The sequence below is a fragment of the Talpa europaea genome, assembly GCF_964194135.1.
Source record: "Talpa europaea genome assembly, chromosome: X".
NCBI classification, from domain to species: domain Eukaryota; kingdom Metazoa; phylum Chordata; class Mammalia; order Eulipotyphla; family Talpidae; genus Talpa; species Talpa europaea.
Window position 1 is genome coordinate 40,140,346 of NC_140081.1, and position 20,076 is coordinate 40,160,421.

The 20,076-nt window shown below is 40.3% G+C and overlaps 1 protein-coding gene across 4 annotated transcripts in view; it reads left to right on the top strand.

Annotated features, from left to right (window-relative positions):
• Positions 1 to 12,261: 12,261 nt before the first annotated feature.
• The window catches only part of ARHGEF9 (Cdc42 guanine nucleotide exchange factor 9), a gene marked incomplete at both ends in the record, with an annotated part of 371,843 nt that continues 364,028 nt past the window's right edge, over positions 12,262 to 20,076 (top strand). For all 4 annotated transcript variants that reach the window (XM_084259305.1, XM_084259307.1, XM_084259306.1 and 1 more), the window contains one exon: positions 12,262 to 12,291. In XM_084259305.1, coding sequence (XP_084115431.1) covers positions 12,262 to 12,291 — 30 coding nt within the window. The remainder of the gene's footprint in view (positions 12,292 to 20,076) is intronic.

Consider the following 20,076-nt stretch of genomic DNA (forward strand, 5'->3'; position numbering starts at 1 on the left):
GGGCAAGACAGGAGAGGTCTGCTTCACCACGTGGGACCCTCGCCGGCCGGCCGGATCAAAATGGCGCTGCAGAGGCTGTGGACAGCTTCACAGTGCGACGCTCAACCACCCACGCCACCAGGGAGGCCCCTTCAGTTACCTTCTATAATAGCCCCATAATTATTTTCATAATTATTTTCATAATTATTCAGTACCTAAAATTACTAGTTATAAGTTTTGGGGTGTAATGTCGAAATCTCTCCATTAGAAACTTCCTTGAGGATAAATACTTAGTCTGTCTTATTCACTACTGTATTCCCAGTACTTAGAACAGAACTTGGCACAATGGTAAGTGTTCTGTACATAATTCTTGGCTGACATATTGTCTTTCTGGACATTATTTCTCACTCATTGAAGACTAGTTCTTGGATCACAATTTGTCTTCATCCTTACTCCTGTGTAACCTCAAAATTCCAGTAGATGGCCTATTTAACCTTGGTCTCAACTTCAACAAAGTATTTCACTTAACCTGAGACAGAAAACTCCTGTCGCAACAGCCTGATCTTGTTAAAATTAGTAACCTGAATTGTTTCCAATGGCTTGATTTCATTATCTCCTCTCTGCTCACTGTCGTTTTTTCCAATTTATTTACTCTGACGCCTCTACTCCAATAATTCTCCCATGTTATCAAGGTCACCAATTTATTATCCCTAATATTTCATTTATCTTTCCCCTTTTCTCCTCACTTCCCATGTCCTTTTTGTCCTTCTGTTCAGTTTGGATTTCCTGGCCCATTTCTATGATCACTCTCTTGAAAATGCTTGCAACTCTGTAGCCCATCTTTTTCCCCTCTATAGTAAATCTCCCCTAGATTTCATCCAACCACTTGTGTCTCCTCTAAATATGTACTTGAGAAGCAAAATGGACTGGATAAAAGGCCCACAGCCAAGCTGGTATATTTTGCTTTATCACAAGCCTCAATTAGACACTGCGTACTTCCTGCAAATCTTTCTACATGTCCCTAATATGTTTGCTTTTCTACTATCTCTAAGACATTGATTCTCAACCTTAATTGTAAATTAAAGTCATCTAGGGATCTTATAAAGTTCCTGATGCCCATGGTGTATCTCATTCCAGTTAACTCATAAACCATGAAGATAGGATTTAGACAACAGCTTTTTATTTTAATTTTTTAAACTTTTTTTTAAAGATTTATTTATTTATACAAGCACTGGGTACAGTCAGAAGCACGGGAGGGTGACAGAATTCACCAGAGTCAGAGCAGGGAGCAGAACAGGCAGACCTATAAAGTACACTGCTGAGGGGAGCAGCGGGCAACAGGAGAGGTCTGAGTGCCATGTGTGACCCTCGCCCGGTGGCCTGGGATCAATCTGGCGCTGCAGAGGCTGCAGGCAGCTTCACAACCCAGTGCTCAACCGCTGTGCCACTGGGGAAGCCCAACAGCTTTCCTAGTGATTCCAATGTGCAGCCTAAGTTGAGACCCACTTCTCTAACAGTAATATTTCATACTTTCTCCTCCCTCCTGTTACTTAAAATGACTCCTCCGACTGTACTCCTCTCTCAGCTTCATCTTTTTATTGAGAAAATAGAAAACATTTCAGGGGCATCACCTTCTCTTTCATTTACCAAATCTACAGGCCCAACAGCCTCTGAACCATCATCCATTTGCTCTGTCTTCTTTCCTCCTAGAGTATAGGAAGTGATCCTGTTCCTATCAAAGGCAATTCTCTTAGACTCTGGACTCAATTCACTCTCAGTTTCTCAAGGATTTTGCTTCTGCAAGTATACCCTCTTCTATGCCAATGTTCCTCAGACTTTAATGTACATACAAATTACCTGAGGATTAACTAAAATACAGATTATTATTCTATAGATCTGAGATGGGGCCTGAGGTTCTGCATTTATTAATTAATTTATTTATATATATATGTATAACATCGTTGTTCATTTTTATATGTTGGCTTTCTCCTTTCAGGTGTAGTCCCTGTGAAATACTCACCACCAATTCACCTGTGAACCATCACCATAGTCCCTTGTGCTATTGCCTCCCGTTTTTATCCCTCTCCCTCCACCACCCTTGCAGAATCTGCGAACTTTGTTTTTTTATTTATTTATTTTTTCCTGATCCCTTATTTGGTTCCCTTATATTCCTCCTGTAAGTGAAACCATCCTATATTCTTCTCTTTCCTTCTGGCTTATTTCAGTGAGCATAATCCCTTCTAGCTCCATCCATGTTGCTGCAAATGGCATGAATTTATATTTTTGGTGGCTGAATAATATTCCATTGTATATATATAACACATCTTCTTGATCAGTTATCAATTCTTGGATATTTGGGTTGCTTCCATATCTTACCTGTTGTAAATCATGCTGCAATAACCATAGGAGTGCAGGTATCCTTTTGAATTATTATTTTTTTTTATATATATTTGGGTAGATTCCTGGGAGTGAAATTACTAAGAAGTACCATGATGATGATGTCATTGGCCTGTGGACTGTGCTTCAAGTAGCAAGACTGTATGTCATCAATCTTTCCTTTTCATTCCCAACATTATATAAGCATGCTCCTAACATCATGTTAAAAGAAAAAAAGTCTTTACCATATATATCTGTCCAAAAATTACCCTATTTCTCTTACTTCCTTTTCAGTAAAACTTCTCAAAGTCTTATCTTTATTTGCCTGTACTTTTTTTGCTTTTATTCATCCCCCCTTCATGCCTCATCTCACTCCATTATGATTTCTGTTATCTTCACGCCAATTAAGCTACTCTTGTCAAGACCAATGACACTAACCATTTTCCTAATACAATTTGAATCACCCATTCAAATTCTCAATGTCATTTCACATAAACAATTTCAAAACTTTCACACGAACATGATATTTTCTGGTTTTCTTTTTTCTTTCTACCTTATTGACAACTGCTCAGTCTCCATTTTAATTTTTTTTATTTATTTATTTATTTATTTTTTTTAAGATTTATTTTTATTTATTTATACAAGCACTGGGTACAGTCAGAAGCACGGGAGGGTGAGAGAATTCACCAGAGCCAGAGGGGAGCAGAGCATGCAGAAGGACCGAAGTACACTGCTGAGGGGAGCAGTGGGCGGCAGGAGAGGTCTGCGCGCCATGCGGGACCCTCCTCCAGTGGCCGGGGAGCAGCCGGGGATCGAACCGGCGCTGCAGAGGCCGCGGGCAGCTTCACAACCCAGCGCTCAACCGCTGCGCCACCGGGGAGGCCCTCCATTTTAATTTTTTAATTGAAACATTATAATACTATGTAGGTTTTAAGTGTACAGCATTATATTTCCATATCTGTATATGCTACATCATGTTCCCCAAGGCAATATATAGATTCAATGCAATCCTCATCAAAGTTTCATCAGAATCCATTTTTGATTCTTCCTCCTCTATTCAATTTTACTCTAATTGTAATTGAGCCTCAAGGTTTAGTCCAAGGCCCTTTTCTATCTACACTTTTGTCCTAGATGATCTCATCTTATCTTGTGACTTTATCATTTAAATGAGGATTATAAACTGTTTATCTCCAACAGATCTTCTCAGAACTTCAGACTTATTCATCTGAAAGTATTCCCAGACACAATCCTAATACATAGTTAAGTCTGGGGGCGGATGGGGGCAGGGGGTGCTTTCCTAACATTAGCAAGCAATTCTCAGACACCATCAGAGTACCTGAAAATTCAACTCAGTTTTGATACTATGCAAAGATAACATCAGATTCCACAGGTAACAGGCAACATCACATGCCAGTAGCAAGTCTAGGTTAAGATCTCTGCTTCTTACTGTTTGACTATAAATCAGAGGTTCTTACAACCTCATCCTTGGGTTATATAATATTTATTTGTTTATGTATTTATTCTTAAACATTTTTTTTGAGGCATGTATTATTTATTTATTTGTTTGCTTGTTTGTTTGTTTATACATGCACTGGGTACAGTCAGAAGCACAGGAGGGTGAGAGAATTCACCAGAGCCAGAGCAGGGAGCAGGGAAGGCAGAAGGACTGAAGTACACTGCTGAGGGGAGCAGCGGGCGGCAGGAGAGGTCTGTGCGCCATGTGGGACCCTCCTCCGGTGGCTGGGGAGCAGCCAGGGATTGAACCAGCGCCACAGAGGCCGTGGGCAGCTTCGCAACCCAGCGTTCAACCGCTGTGCCACCGGAGAGGCCCAATGTATTTATTCTTTACATAGAAGAACTAGGGTGTATGCCAGATGTGCAGGGGATGAAAGGATTCACCAGAGGCAGAGCAAGGAGCAGAACAGGAGGATTTACTGAAATACACTGCTGAGGGGAGCAGCAGCAAGACAGGAGAGGTCTGCTGCACCATATGTGGAATAGCTCCCTGGCTAGGGGTTGAACTCAGGATGTAGCAGTGATAGCACTGAGACTTAACATCCTTGGGGTATATTAATTTGCTAGAAAGAATCACATAATTCAGGAAAACATTTTACTTACTAGACTACTCGTTTATTATAAAAAATATAATTCAGAAACAACCAGATGGAAGAGATGGTATAGAGCAAGGTATGTGGGAAGTGAAAGGTCCATGCAGCAGGCCGGAATGCAGGAGCCAACCAGGAAGCCCACCTGGGGGGCAGGAATGCGGATACCTGCCTGGAGGACTCAGACAATGAGCCTCCCCCCTCCCCCTACCAGTCTTGTCTCAGACAAAGAACCTCTACCTGCCCTACAAACTTTTCCCGCCCTAGGAGCCCAACTTCCCACCTGACCTCTCCTCGCCCTATAAAACCCTGCTTCCCCCTAACAACGTGCGCGGCTTCACTGACCCCCGCCTTGGGTCTGTGAGGTCCGCCCGGGGCGCAATAAACTTTCCCTCCCTTTGAGAAATTTAGCCTGGCTCTCCTTTTCTTTACCGCGCCAAACCTTTCAGGAAGCAGTGTGGCGCTTCCATGTTCTTTCTCCCTGTATTTCTATGTGTTCACCAGCCCAGAAGCTTTCTTAGCCCAGTCTTTTGGGTTTTAATGGAGGATTCATATATAAGCATAATCAATTAACTCATTGGCTATTGGCTGTTGATGATTGATTCAACCTCAGTCCCATTCCCCCTTTATTAGTGGGAGGTAGAAGGGGGTGAGATTGAAAGTCCCAGTCTTCTAATCATATCATTGGCCCCACCAGCAACCAACTCCTATCCTTAAAAACTTTCAAAAAGTTACCTCATTAATACAGCAAAATACAACATTATCACTCTTCACACTTAGGAAATTCCAAGGGCTTGGGAAGCTGTCAGCTAGGAATCCTGGAGGAAGACCAACTATATATAAGAAATATATTTTGGTCAGCTGAATGGCCAGAGAAAGTTTTTTTTTTTTTTTCCTTTAATATTTATTTATTTATTTATACAAGCACGGGCACAGTCAGAAGTGCGGGAGGGTGAGAGAATTCACCAGAGCCAGAGCGGGGAGCAGAGCAGGCAGAAGGACCGAAGTACACTGCTGAGGGGAGCAGCGGGCGGCAGGAGAGGTCTGTGCGCCATGTGGGACCCTCCTCCGGTGGCCGGGGAGCAGCCAGGGATCGAACTGGCGCTGCAGAGGCTGCGGGCAGCTTCGGAACCCAGCGCTCAACCGCTGCGCCACCGGGGAGGCCCCCAGAGAAAGTCTTATCTTAAAAATCACAATATCATTTTGTCCAATTGTCTTTTTAACATGTCTTCTAATAATATTACATACTTAGCTCACACGCAATATATCCAAAATGGAAGTCTTAATTTCCTCCCTACTCAAACCTGTGCGTATTCCAGTTGCCCCCATATTAACAAATGGTCAGGTCCAACTTTATAATACATTCTTTTCACTAACACTCTGCATATAACCTATCATCAAGTTCTATTGCTTCTACCTTTAAAGTAGATATCAAATATTTTTACCTCACTATCATCTTAATTTTTTTTTTCCCAGTCCAAGTTACTCATCTCTCTCCTGGATGGCTGACAACTGCTTTGCTTCAACCACTATTCCTCTTTCAATCTTTTTACCACATAGTAAGTAACCTGAGTAGTCTTTTACAAATGTAAATCAGATCAACTTATTCTCCTGCTTAAAACTTCTCAACTTCCTCCCCTCTTCCTGTTTTTCTCAGAATCAGTATGTAACCTGGTTTTTGCAAAATTTATCTCTTACAACTCCCCTTTTTTCTTAAGTTTCAACCTCATTGTACTTCCAATTCCTGGGACAATTTACTAAGCCCATTCAGTCCTTTGGACTTTCAGACTTTCTTTTTTGTGACTGTAATACATCCCCCCTACCTCTCTTGACATGACTGGCTCATATTAGCCTGTATACCTCAACTAAAATGTCATCTCCTTGGAAAAGTCTCCTTTATCTAAATTCCTTTCCACTACCCCACTACCCCACAGTGATTCTCTATCTTTTATTTTTCTGTTATAACACTTATAAATATTAGTATTAGTAAATTTATTACCTTATTTACTTGCTCATTAGAACTGAATTGGGGTGAAATCCATGAGCTAGACTCAGCCACTTGGTTGGTCCTTTTCTCAGTGGGGAAAGAATTCAATGATGAGGACACAGGCAGAAAAATGAGAAATTCATTTTCAGATAAGGAGGATAGGAAAGCTCTCTGAGCATATAAGAGTCCAAAGTGGGTTGCTCTTGAGGGGGCAAGTAGCAGGGGCTTATATATTTTTATTTGAAATGGTGGGTCATAGTGACTCTACATTGTCTTTTTGGATTGGCAGAACCCCCAAACAAGATTTCTTTGATTGGATTAACCACTCATCATCAATTGGGGCTGAGGTCTCCATCACTAGATAAAGTCTGGTTCTTGGAAAGCACAAAAGGTGCTAATCTTGGTCAACACAGAGGTTGCTTTGGGAATGGATCAACCTGTGGAATTTCCTGTTTTCCAGGGTGTTATCTCAAGGCTGAGGACCCTGTAGCCATAACTGCCTACATTCCCAACTAACTTACTCGCTCCTTCAGAACCATGGACATGAATGTGTCTATCTTATTTATTGCTATATAATTAGTATTTATCACACTATGCCTTCACACAATAAGCACACATGTTTATTGAATTTATAAATGAATAAATAAAAATAGTTGATATATATATCATCATTTTATCAAAACATTGCAGATTATAATGTAGATGTTAACCTTAGACTCTCAATAATAGCATTATAATAGTTATACACTGTTAATTCTTATCCTTTTTACTGCATTCTACTCACTATGAAGAATCAGTGATTTCTGTTCTCATTCCAGCTTATCCACCAATTTACTTTGCGTCTTTGGGAGTCCCATTCATTCCCACGGGCTGTATTTTCTCATTTGCAAAATAACAATGTTGAGGAGATCATTTTTAAGATCTTTGCCAACCCTGATACTTATGGATAATTTATTGCTTAACTAGTTAGCAACTATTAGTGCAATCATATTATAATTGGGACCTCAGACAGAGGAACTGAGTATTTGCCATAAGTTAACTAGCAGTAGTGAATTCAGAATTTTACTCCACTCTGCACAAATCCATAGCCATAGCAGGTAGGGACCAGTTTGGACTTGTTTCTCTGCTCCCAGAAACATGCCTTTGGGTGTCTTAAATCACTATGGACTCAAATTAAGAGAATATGCTAGACTAGGGGCATACCTAAGGCTGTTTCCAACCTCTTACTGCTCAGGGCAGAATTAGGCCTTTGTCCACTCCAGGCTAAGTACGAAATAGGTGCCTGGGAGACTACAGGATTGCAAGGGTGAGTTCTGGGGGAAAAAAATGAAAACCTTTTTCCAGATTTCTGTTATCTTGTTCTGAATTCTTATTGCTTGCTAGATCTTGTGCTAAGTGCTCTCTTTCCATGGCTAGATTCATCAAATCTTCATTGCACTCTTATGAAGTAAGCACTATTAGCAACCCTGTTTCACAGATAAAAAAACTGTTGAGATATAAAATAGTTAAAAAAAAAAAACTACCAAATAGATGACTGGATCAAGAAGATGTGGCATATATACACAATGGAATATTATTCAGCAATCAAAAAAGACAAACTCATGTCATCTGCAGCAACATGGATGGAGCTAGAAGGAATTATGCTCAATGAAATAAGCCAGAAGGAAAAAGAAAAAAATATCGGATGGTTTCACTTATAGCAGGAATATAAGGGAACCAAATAAGACATCAATGTAAAAAATAATAACAGCACAAAACACAACAAAGCAAAAACAGACAATTATAAATCAGAGACACACTGCAGGGGAGGAGGAGGGAGAGGGATCAGATGGAGGGAGGGAGGAGCACAAGGGACTGAGGTGATGGTGCACAGGTGCATTGGTGAAGGAAATTCTATAGGGACGACACCTGAGGCGGTGGGGGGAAGCAACTATTGTTTAAAAATGAACAACAATGTAAAAAAATAAAAAAATAATAAAATACATAAATAAAAATATCCCTGCCCAACTAAGTAGCAAAGCCAATGCGATCCAAGTATTTTTCACCCCAGAGCTTATACTCTTATTACATTACTTGACCTCTATCATCTCACATAGTTCTAGACATTCCAGGCATTCAAGACATACTGTAATTAATAGTCTCTATGCTTCTGTGATAACATCTGTCCTTCTGAAATTGTTTCTAGGCACATATATTAACAATGGACTTTAGCTGTCACATCCATTCTCAACTCTTCTAAGAAACTAAATTTCCTAAGCTCCCTTGCTCTCTCACTTCTTTTGTCCAATGGAAAACACTTGAAGGAGGTTGATGGGCAAGAAGAAGGAACAAGCCCAAAGCTGTTTCCTCTATTCCTTGTTTTAGAAGGGTATTCCAGCTTCTGACTGACTCCAGCTTCTGCTGAACAACTCCTCCATTCATGTCACCTATACCATCAGGCAACTGACCCCATGCTTTTAGCGTTAGTTAAAAATCAATTTCTGGATTCTGGTAACATTACCTTTTCCCATTATTCATCTGTCCCTAGGGGTGGTAGCAGTTTCTGTGGTTGCTAAATGGTGATTTGCCTCACCATGCCCTGTTTGACTTCCTAGGTTTACCAATGTCTTCCTTCATTTGAATGTCCTGTCTTTAAAAGATTTATGGTGATTTCTATTCCTGACTGGATCATGACTGATAAAGACAACTTTTATGATGCCAGGGCTACTCATGATTACATAATTTAGTTTAAGGGCATATGTCACAATCTTTAACTATCTCATTTGTGTATTTTTTTTATTATCAATCTTTTCTCTACTCCAAGTGGATTGCAATGTCTAGGAGGAAATTTGCCTTGTATCTTGGACATCTATCAATGCTTGGGACATAGAAACTCAGTAATAATTTTTTAAGGATTTATTTTTATTTATTTATTCATACAAGAACTGGGGTGTAGGCCAGAGATGGAAGGGTGAGAGGATTCACCAGAGACAGAGTGGGGAGCAGAACAGGTAGATCTACTGAAATACACTGCTGAGGGGAAGTGTGGGCACAACAGGAGAGATCTGCTGTGCCATATGTGGGGCAGCTCCCAGGCCAGGGATTGAACTCAGGCCATTGTAGTGATAGCGTGATGGTGCTGAGACTAAACTCACCAGGTAGGACTGGAACTCAGTAATTATTGAATTAATGCAGTCATCAAAAAAATCCAAGCTTTTATTGAATATCTCCCATGTACCAACCACTGATATAGGAAATATCAAGATTGGTAATTCATTGTCTCTGCTTTTTAAAAAATAACTTATAATCCCATTTAAATAACAGGAAATACAAAAAAATGTATACATAACCAGTGTATTAATTTGCAAGGGATGTCATAACAAATTGACACAGACATTTTTTCTCTCTCACGATTCTGAAGGCTAGAAGTAGAAGATCAAGGTGATTTCTTCTGAGACCTCTCTCCTTGGCTTGCCCATGGCAGTTTTCTCCTTGCTCTTCATGTGGTCTTCCATGTGTATCCAGTTTAGTCCAAATTTCCTTTTCTTATAAGAACTTCAAGCATATTGGATTAAGGCCCACCTTAGTGAATTTATTTTAATTTAATCATCTCTTTAAAGACCCTATGTGAAAATATAGTCTCATTGTGAAGAATTGGAGGTTCAGATTTCAACATACAAATATGTGGGAGACACAATACAGCCTGCAACAACCCAGTAAGTAAAAGATCATTTTCAGTTGAGGGGTGAAATGATAGTTCTAAAGCAGTTGATTATAAATCCAAGGCCTGGAGTAATATGTGAAATCTTTCTAGAGGTGATGTTCAGATTTTCAAGAGTTGTTAAAGAGTCGTAACAGTTTGAATAAGTTTGTTGGCAAAGGAGGTACATCCAAGAAGCTCAGTGTGACTAAAGACCCAGAGGTGAGAACATAAGGAGATCACTGTAGAATATCTGATAACTGGACTATTAGACTTAGGAGGAAGTTGAAATGTCACCCAGTTTAAGCTCCCTGTGATTCAGAAATCCCTTGCCATAGAACTATTCAGCTTCTGCATATATACCTCCCTCAAATGTGTACTGATCAAGGCAGCTGATTCAATCTTTGGTGAATTCTCTCTGTGCAAAACACTGGCTTGGATGAAGTGTGGAGAGTTTACTAGGAAGTAGAGGTGATATATGTAGCTTGTTAATGAAGCCTTTATACCAGTCACCTGCAAGTATTTCTTTCTGATGTCATAGTTTAATTCCTTGATGAAGGTGCAACCCCTGTTTTTGCAATCCCATTCTTACCTAACCTACCCTGTTAGTCAGAAGTCTTAGTTTCTTGTCTTGTTTGGCTGTGCTACCTTGGGCAGATGACTGTCAGTCTCTTGACTTCAGTGTTCATGTTTATAACAGGGGGATAATTAATACTACCTATCATATTTACCGGACACGAGTATTGTAAGGACTATATGGAATAATAGTGGGTGTAAATGTGACCAACAATGTCAATTCTCAGTAGATACAAAGGTGCCAGCCTAGCTAGGTTACATTGCCCAGAGTTTAGGGGCATCATGAAGAGGTGGGTGGTTTAATCATTTGCCTGTTTTCCTGATTTGACTCATTCTCATTTGACTCATGCTCAGCAAAATAAGTAAATGGAAAATTCATCCTTCAACAAGCTACTTTTTAATTTATTTTAATTTATTTTTTACATCATTGTTCATTTTTAAACAATGTTTGCTTTCCCCCCTCTGCCTCAGGTGTAGTCCCCATAGAATTTCTTTCACCAATGCACTCTTGCACCATCACCAGAGTCCTCTGTGTTCCTCCCTCCCTCCCTCTGGTCCCTCTCCCTCCTCCTCCCCTGCAGGATGTCTCTGATTTATAATTGTCTGTTTTTTTTTTGTTGTTTTTTGTATTGCTATTATTTTTTTTTACACTGCTGTCTTATTTGGGTCCCCTATATTTCTGCTATAAGTGAAACCATCCGATATTTTTCTTTTTCCTTCTGACTTATTTCACTGAGCATAGTTACAAGCTACTTTTCATATTCCTAAGGGTATGAGGGAGAAGTCTGTGTGAGAGGGAGAGAGAGAAAGATACAGTTAGCAATAATAAGCTTGGAAGCTTATAGCACTGTAGAGGATAAAGTGGAGACTCTTCCCTCTTCTATACTTCCATTTATTTACCTGTAAAATGAAGACACTATCCCAGCCTCCACAGGGTTGTTCTTGGAAGCAAAATTGATAATGTAGATGAAAGCCCGGAGATAGTATACATGAGGAAAGAAGACCCCAGGGTAGAATGTAGAAGCAGGTCTGAGGGAAGAGAGGCAAGGGAGTGTTGGCATGGATCCACTGGGGCAGGATCTTGCTATTCCTTAGGAGGTTGACACAGCACCTCTAAGGGAACTTCAGAGAGGACTTTTCACTGACTATACACAATTGGGGAGCCCTACAATAAAATTTATCTCCAGCGCTGTGGAGGCAGTCAGAAGTGGCAGCTGCTTTCTCCCAGGCTGAAGTTATTCGTCCCTATTGTCTCCCTGCCCCCTACCTCCAGTTCTCAAGCTTTGGCAGGGGACAAAGGCAGCCTTTTGGGATCCCCCCTCCTGCGTCTTTCTGGGCCAAGCACTCCTAGAGCTGCCGGCAGTAACGCAGAGCCTGCCAGCTGGGATGGAACAACCTGACTGAAGGCGAGGCCCAGGGCGGAGGGGATTGGGCTGTAGGGCTGTGGAGGAGGGGAGGCGGAGGGGGCGCCGGGACTTTCCTCGCTGCCAGCCCAACCAGCCGAGCCAACTCGCACACCAGCCACCTGGGCCTCTGAAAAGCTGGACTTAGTCTGCACCATGCAGTGGATTAGAGGCGGATCGGGAATGGTGAGTGAACAACCCTGACTTCCCCTCCTTGAGCCTCAGCTCCCTAGCCCCACCCCCAGCTCCTTCACTAGCCGCCATGCAGTGAGCCCCTAGTCTCAGCCCACCGCTACCCTAGCCGCTGTCCTTGAGACATCAGCGAGCTTGCTTCCTGTGGCCATTTTAAGGGCCCTTGCTCACCGGTCTGCAGAAAAAAGCCCCCTCCCATTTTCCTCATTCCTGCCGCCCTCTGAATGCCGTCTTCCAAGATTGGAGTGGGGTGGGAGTAGCGGTCATTTGGAAGGCCAGAGAGGCAAGGGGTTGGCGGAGGGGCTTTCTGAAAACAATGAGACTGGGAGAAGGCGGGTAAGCCAGCACGGGATTGGGAGGGAGGGGAGAGTTACAAAGCTTGGGATTGTGGAGAGGGTAGTATTGGAGAACTGCTTTGTCCCCCCAAATGGGCTGTATGTATCCCCTAGCCCTGGCCAGACCTGGTGCATAAGGGCTAGAGCGTCAGTCTCAGAAAAATCTGCCAGGTGGAACCCTGAAATGTTTCTTGCCTGGGGTGGGGTCACCCTGGCCACACTTAGGTTTTTGTGAAGCTGAAACACCCAGCAGAAACCTCCATCCTGGAAGTGGGTCTGGCCTCCATTCAATTAAGAGAGCTCTCCCCTCCTCCAACTAAGGGGGATGGGGTGGGGAAGGGGGAGAGAGAGAGAGGAGAGAGAGAGAGAGAGAGAGAGAGAGAGAGAGAGAGAGAGAGAGAGAGAGAGAGAAAATGAGAATATATCATCTTCCAACACTTCATTTTATGCCGTGGTGCTTCTTTCTTTACCTGGAGACCTTGGAATGACTTCCCTTGCAGAGAGGAAGTGGTGGCTCTACATCTTGATGCCTCTCTGACTCAGCCAGGGGTAACTCAATCTAGTCTGGACTCTGGGAATCAAGAGGCCACCATGCATTTGTCATCAGCTGGAAGGCATGGGCAAGGGGGTCTTGGGGGACAATGCAAACCCACACTTCTGCCCTGCCACCCACAACCTGCAGCTGAAGGAAAGTAGCCCGAAGCTGTTTTGCAAAAATGATATTTAGCTTCTGTTCAGAAGGGAGAAGAGTGTCTGGTAGGATTAGGGTTGTACGGAGCTGTCTTCTTCCCTTTATCAGGTTTTTCTTAAACCTATGTTTCAGTCGTTCTTAAAAGCATATAGTTTGTATTCTTACATGTAAGGCTCCAAGACATTCTTCTTCCCAGACTTCCCTCTTTTTCTGGGGTCACATTAAGGCTATTTCAAATGTTTGTAGAACCAGGAAACTTTAGAGCAGGAAAATACCTTCATGTCCTTATTATCCAGGAAGGTTGAGGTACAGAGAGTGGTAGGGACTTGCTCAGGGTCATATAGCTACATGAATACAAAGCTAAGTCTAGCATAAAATCTCCTGACTCTCTGTCATTCTTTCTCCCCACTACTCCAAAGAATCATCTGTTCAAATGGTGCTGAGACAGAAAGGAACAAAGTGTCAAGATCTTGGAAAAGCAGTTTCTTCAGTATCAACTAATAACATGAATTTTGCCTGAAAAAAAACAAAAATAAAAACAAAAAAACAAAGAACATGCCAGTCATGGTATTTCTGGCAGCTAGGTTTTAGTAAGCCTTCTCACTTTATTCAAATATATGGCAGTATAGCGGTCCAGAGCCATTGACAATATATTAAATTAATGGAGAAATGTGAAGTTTTGCCACTTGTATGTGAGAGAAAAGAGAGCAACAGACACCTTGTGGAAACTATGTAATTAAATATTATGAGGAAATTTCATTATCTTTTAGGGGACTGAAGTGGTAAATTAGACTATATGATGAAAGCATTTATTTGGGTGTTTGCAAGAATTCAAGAGAGAACAGTAGTAAACTATTCTAGTATGGAAGGCAGAAAACCACTAGTTTTAGTCAAGCTACTATTTAATAGGAATGCTTTTGGTCTCAGTTTTCTAACCTATTAAATGGGGTTATTAATGATCACCCATATTTCTCCAGGTCTGAGATTCTCAGATTGCTAGAAGTAAATGTTGACTAAAAATAATTAGTGAGGGCCTCCATGGTGGCACAAGGGGTTAAGCACCGCATTATGAAGCAATCTGCAGCCTCTGAAGCATGACTTCGATCCCCGGCTAGTGGGCAACCCACATGGCGCAACAGATCTTGCCTGTCTCACCCACTGCTCCCCTCAGCAGTGCATTTTGGTCTGTCTGCCTGTTCTGCTCCCCGTTCTGTCTCTGGTGAATCCTCTCAACCCCCTGCACCTCTGACCTGTACCCCAGCTAATTTTTTTTCCTTTTTTTTATTTTATACATCATTTTTCATTTTTGCACATTGTATGCATTTTCATCTTGGTTATAGTCCCCATACAATTCCCATCCCCCCTTCCCTTGTTTTGATCATGCTCAGAGGAGTAAGCCAGAAAGAAAAAGAAAAGTCCCGGATGGTCTCACTCATAGCAGGATTTTAGAAAACCTAAATAAGGGACCAGGAAAAAAACTAATTATAATAAAGTAAAAATCAAAATCAACAAGCAACTATAAACCAGGGACACACTACGGGGGGCAGGGGGGAGTAGGATATACCCCAGCTCTTGTATAAATAATAAATCTTTATTTTTTCAAAGATTTTTTTTTTTTATTTATACAAGAGCCAGGGTACAGGCCAGATGCGCGGGAGGGTGAGAGGATTCACCAGAGACAGAGCGGGGAACAGAACAGTCAGACTGACGAAATACACTGCTGAGGGGAGTAATGGGTGAGACAGGAGAGGTCTGCAGGCCATGTGGGTTGCTTCAAGTTCGGCGGGGATGGAACAGGCACTGCGGAGGCTGTGGACAGCTTCACAGTGCAGTGCTCAACCACCTGTGCCACCAGGGAGGCCCCGATAAATAAATCTTTAAAAAAATAGAGTTCTTTAAAAAAAGGATTGGTTTTATGTAGATTATCAATGAACCAATTCCTTGTTTTCTGGAAATTTGGAGAAGATTAAGTGTATAATTAGTACTTTGGAGATGTGATATACTTAACATGTGTGGTATCTGGAATGGACAGCATTTAGTATTCAGTATGAAAAAATATTTTCAGTAATAATGAGTACTCATAATTGTTTTGTTGATTTGTTATTTTAAATTTTCTTTTTTTTTAATAGAGGCATGTTTATTTATTTGTTTGTTTGTTTGTTTGTTTGTTTGTTTATACATGCACTGGGTACAGTCAGAAGTGCGGGAGGGTGAAAGAATTCACCAGAGCCAGAGCAGGGAGCAGAGCAGGCAGAAGGACCGAAGTACACTGCTGAGGGGAGCAGTGGGCGGCAGGAGAGGTCTGTGCGCCATGTGGGACCCTCCTCCGGTGGCCGAGGAGCAGCCGGGGATTGAACCAGCGCCACAGAGGCGAGGCCGCTGGCAGCTTCGCAACCCAGCGCTCAACCGCTGCGCCACCGGGGAGGCCCTGTTATTTTAAATTTTCAAATGATTTACAATGAGAGAGGGAAAAAAAAGTCCTCAACTTTAAAGATATTCAAACTTAGTAAATCTTATATATAATCTAAAATGTGCAATCACTGAACAAAAATGGTAGACCCTACAGTCTTTGTATTGATTGTGCTGTTTTAGATCTTAAGCACCAATAAAAACTATAATTGGTAACAGAATGACAAAATTGAAGTAACTCACATTTTCTTTTCTTTTACTTTATAATCACTGTGTTCCCATTGTTTGCTTTGAACTTACTATTTAAAAGCTAGAACACAGAGCACCAGAGGGATTGCAGACCCAAATATTCCCAAAGCTACCTTGAATGATTCTGTGAAGAATTGTGAAATGAACTGAAAGAACACATGTGAAATCTGTGGGTGTGTACTTAGGGCAAATGTGTAGCTGGAAGTTCTCTGAATCAATTCCCATGTAGAATGCAATATTATTAAATGATAAACAATAAAATATGTTCTTGTCAAATTTTATATTACTAAAACTCAGTATAAATAACAATTGTTTAGAGCTTTGACCAATAAGAGATTGTTTTTATTGAGGTAACACTGGTTTACAATGCTGTACATGATTTTGGGGAATAGGTTCACACTTTCTTAGAAGAATGTCACCACCTCACACCTACCACTAAAGCACTCATATCCTTTATCATAGACAATTGTGTTCCCTTCCTACTTTTTTCCCACCTCACTCTCCCTTCCCTTCCAGTAGCCTCAATTCTATAGTTACATTCCTAGGGTTTGTTTTGGTTTAGTTTAGCCAGTTCCTATATTCTATATTCTATATATGAGTGAAATAATCCAGTATTCTCCTTCTGACTTACTTAACTTAGCTTAATCCCCCCCAGCTCCATCCATGAAGTCACAAATGGTAAGAGTTCATCTTTTTTTTATAGTTGAATAGTAGTCCATTATGTGTGTTTTGGTGATCCACTTATCTCTCCTTTGGCACTTAGGTTGTTTCCATAATTTGGCTATTGTAAATAGTGTACCAGCAAACATAGGAGTGTATATATTCCTTAAAAGTAGTGATTTTGCATTTTTCAGGTGGAATCCTAGAGTTGAATTGCTGGGTCATATGGTAGATTTATTTTTAATATTTTGAGGATCTTCCATCTTGTTTTCCATAGGGATTGCACCATTCTACATTCCTATCAACAGTTTATTTGGGTTTCTTTGCACACCTTCAGCAGAATTTGTTGTTGATGCTTTTTTATATATGGACCATTCTCACAGGTGTGAGGTGGTATCTCCTTGTGGTTTTGATTTATATTTCCCTGATGATAAGTGATGTCAAACAGTTTTCATATGTCTGTTGGCCATCAAACAAAATATTCTTGCAGGGAGGAGTATTGCTTAAAATTGCTTGTGCTTAGTGATAATAATAATAATAATAATAATAAAAACTTTGGCTTTTTTCTCTTTTTTAAAAAAATCCTCTGTAGGTAGCATACTCATTTACTGCTTGCACTCAGGATTGTCTGCTCCTATTGTTCTATATTGTTATGCCACTGCTTTAGAGAAAAATATGGAATCATGAACAAAATTTCATACCAAATTTCATGTGACTTTTTCAAAAATATCTCTGAATAGGCTGGATGGAATGGTCAACTGGTAAGTTTATTAGTTAATTTGATTCTGCTATGAATAACAGAGATATAGCCATACTGGCTTATAACACACAAAGTTTCATTCTTTCATGTAAAACAAGTCTGGAGATAGATATACCTGGTCCAGCACGAAAGCTTCAGGAAGTCCTTGGGAAAATTTCTACCCCACTATCCCTAGCATTTGGCCTCCATTCTTGAGACAACCACTGTAATCAGTTCTTAGTGTTTTTACAGTGGTATTTTATGACTTCATAAGTACATACTTGTATATACACATTCTTTTCTTCATACAGTTAGTAGCACTTGTCTTATTTTTTTACTTAACAATGCCTTGAAGATTATTCTATATCAGTACATACAGATATGCCTCTTTAGTATGGCAAATAGGAAACTATTTTATCCCACCAATTACTATGTCTCTAATTGTGATTTCCATGATAACCAATGAAGCAATGGATTTTTAAAGGTTAATTTTTGAAAAATGGATGTTTATTAAGCAGCTACTGTTTCCAGGACACTAAATCAGACAGAGGTGTGGGATAGCCAAATACAAGACGAAGCTTGTCTTTGAGCAGCTTATGACTCAGTAAGGAAGAAATAAAGCCAAACTGGAGAAAATGCTATAAGAAGTAAAATAAAGCAATGTGGCGTGTACTGGAGCAATGCTGTGGCGAGAGAGGGAGCCAAAGGATGGGACAGGACTTCTTAGAAAATATAGTATTTATTTATTTATTTAGGATGAAATATTTATTTATTTATTTATTTTTTAAATAATAAATTTTATTTTTATATTCCCCATACAATTGCAACCCCCCCATTCTGACCCCAATCCCTCCCCTCCTGCCGCCCACCCCCAAAAAAGTGTCTGGTTCATAGTTTTTTGTTGATTTTGATTTTCACTTTCTTATAGTTATTCATTTTCCTGGTCCCTTATTTAAGTTTTCTAGATTCCTGCTTTGAGTGAGACCATCCAGTATTTTTCTTTTTCTTTTTGGCTTATTTCGCTGAACATGATCCCTTCCAGCGCCATCCATGTTGCTGCAAATTGCATGTGTTTATCTTTTTTCAATGCTGAGTAATATTCCATGGTATATATGTACCACATCTTCTTGATCCAGTCATCTATTTTTGGGCATTTGGGCTGTTTCCAAAGCTTAGCTATTGTAAATAGTGCTGCTATAAGCATAGGGGTGCAGGTGTTCTTTGGAGTTGATGTTTCTGTGTCCTTTGGGTAAATACCTAGGAGTGGAATTGCTGGATCATATGGAAGCTCTATGTTTAGTAGGTCCAGAAATCTCCACACAGCTCTCCATAGTGGTTGGACCAGTTTGCACTCCCACCAACAGTGCAGAAGAGTTCCTTTTTCTCCACACCCTCGCCAACATTTGTTGTTGCTAGTTTTTTTAATATGTGCCATTCTCACTGGTGTAAGATGTTATCTTATGATAGTTTTGATTTGCATTTCCCTGATTACAAGTGATGTTGAACATTTTTCATATGCCTGTTGGCCATTTGCATTTCCTCTTCAGGAAATTTCTTTTTACCTCTTCTGCCCTTTTTTTGACTGGATTATTTTCTTTGTTGTTGTTGAGTCTCATCAGCTCTTTGCAGATTTTTGTGATCAGTCCTTTATCATTAGTGTTGTGTGCAAAAATGTTCTCCCAGTTGGTGGGGTTTCTCTTTGTTTTTGTTATTGTGTCTTTTGCTGTGCAGAAGCTCTTTAATTTGATGTAGTCCCAGCTGTTTATCTTTGCCTTCACTATCACTGCTTTGGGTGATGTGTCTGTAAAGATGTCTTTGATGTGAATATCACATAGTGTTTCGCCTATATTTCCTTCTATGTATTTTATAGTTTCAGGTCTTATGTCTAGATCTTTAATCCATTTTGAGTTGATTTTTGCATATGGTGTGAGGTAGTGGTCAAGCTTCATTCTTTTGCATGTAGCGACCCAGTTTTCCCAGCACCATTTATTGAACAAACTTTCTTTGCTCCAATGCATAGTCTTTGCTCCTTTGTCAATGATTAGTTGATCATAAATCTGTGGGTTTATTTCTGGATTTTCCATTCGATTCCATTGGTCTGTATGTCTGTTCTTGTTCCAATACCATGCAGTTTTGATGATTATGGCTTTGTAGTATAGTTTGAAGTCTGGGAGTGTGATGCCTCCATTCCCTTCTCTTTTTTTTTTTTCAGTAGAGCTTTGGCTATTCGGGGTTTTTTGTGATTCCATATGAATTTCATCAATAATTGTTCTATTTCTTTGAAGAATGACATTGAAATTTTGATTGGAATAGCATTGAATCTGTATATTGCTTTTGGTAGGAAGGCCATTTTAATAATGTTTATTCTTCCAATCCATGAGCAGGGGATGTCTTTCCATTTCTTTGTGTCTTCTTCTATTTCTTTTAACAGTGTTTTATAGTTTTCTTTGTATAGGTCCTTTACCTCTTTTGTTAGATTTATTCCCAAGTATTTGATTTTTTTTGTTTCAATAATAAAAGGGATGTTTTTTTTTTAATTTCTTCTTCTTCAGATTTATTGTTTGTGTATAGGAAGGCTACTGACTTTTGCGTGTTGATTTTGTATCCTGCCACTTTACTGAACTGATTGATGAGTTGAATTAGTTTTTCTGTGGAGTTTTTGGGGTTCTCTATGCATATTATCATATCATCTGCAA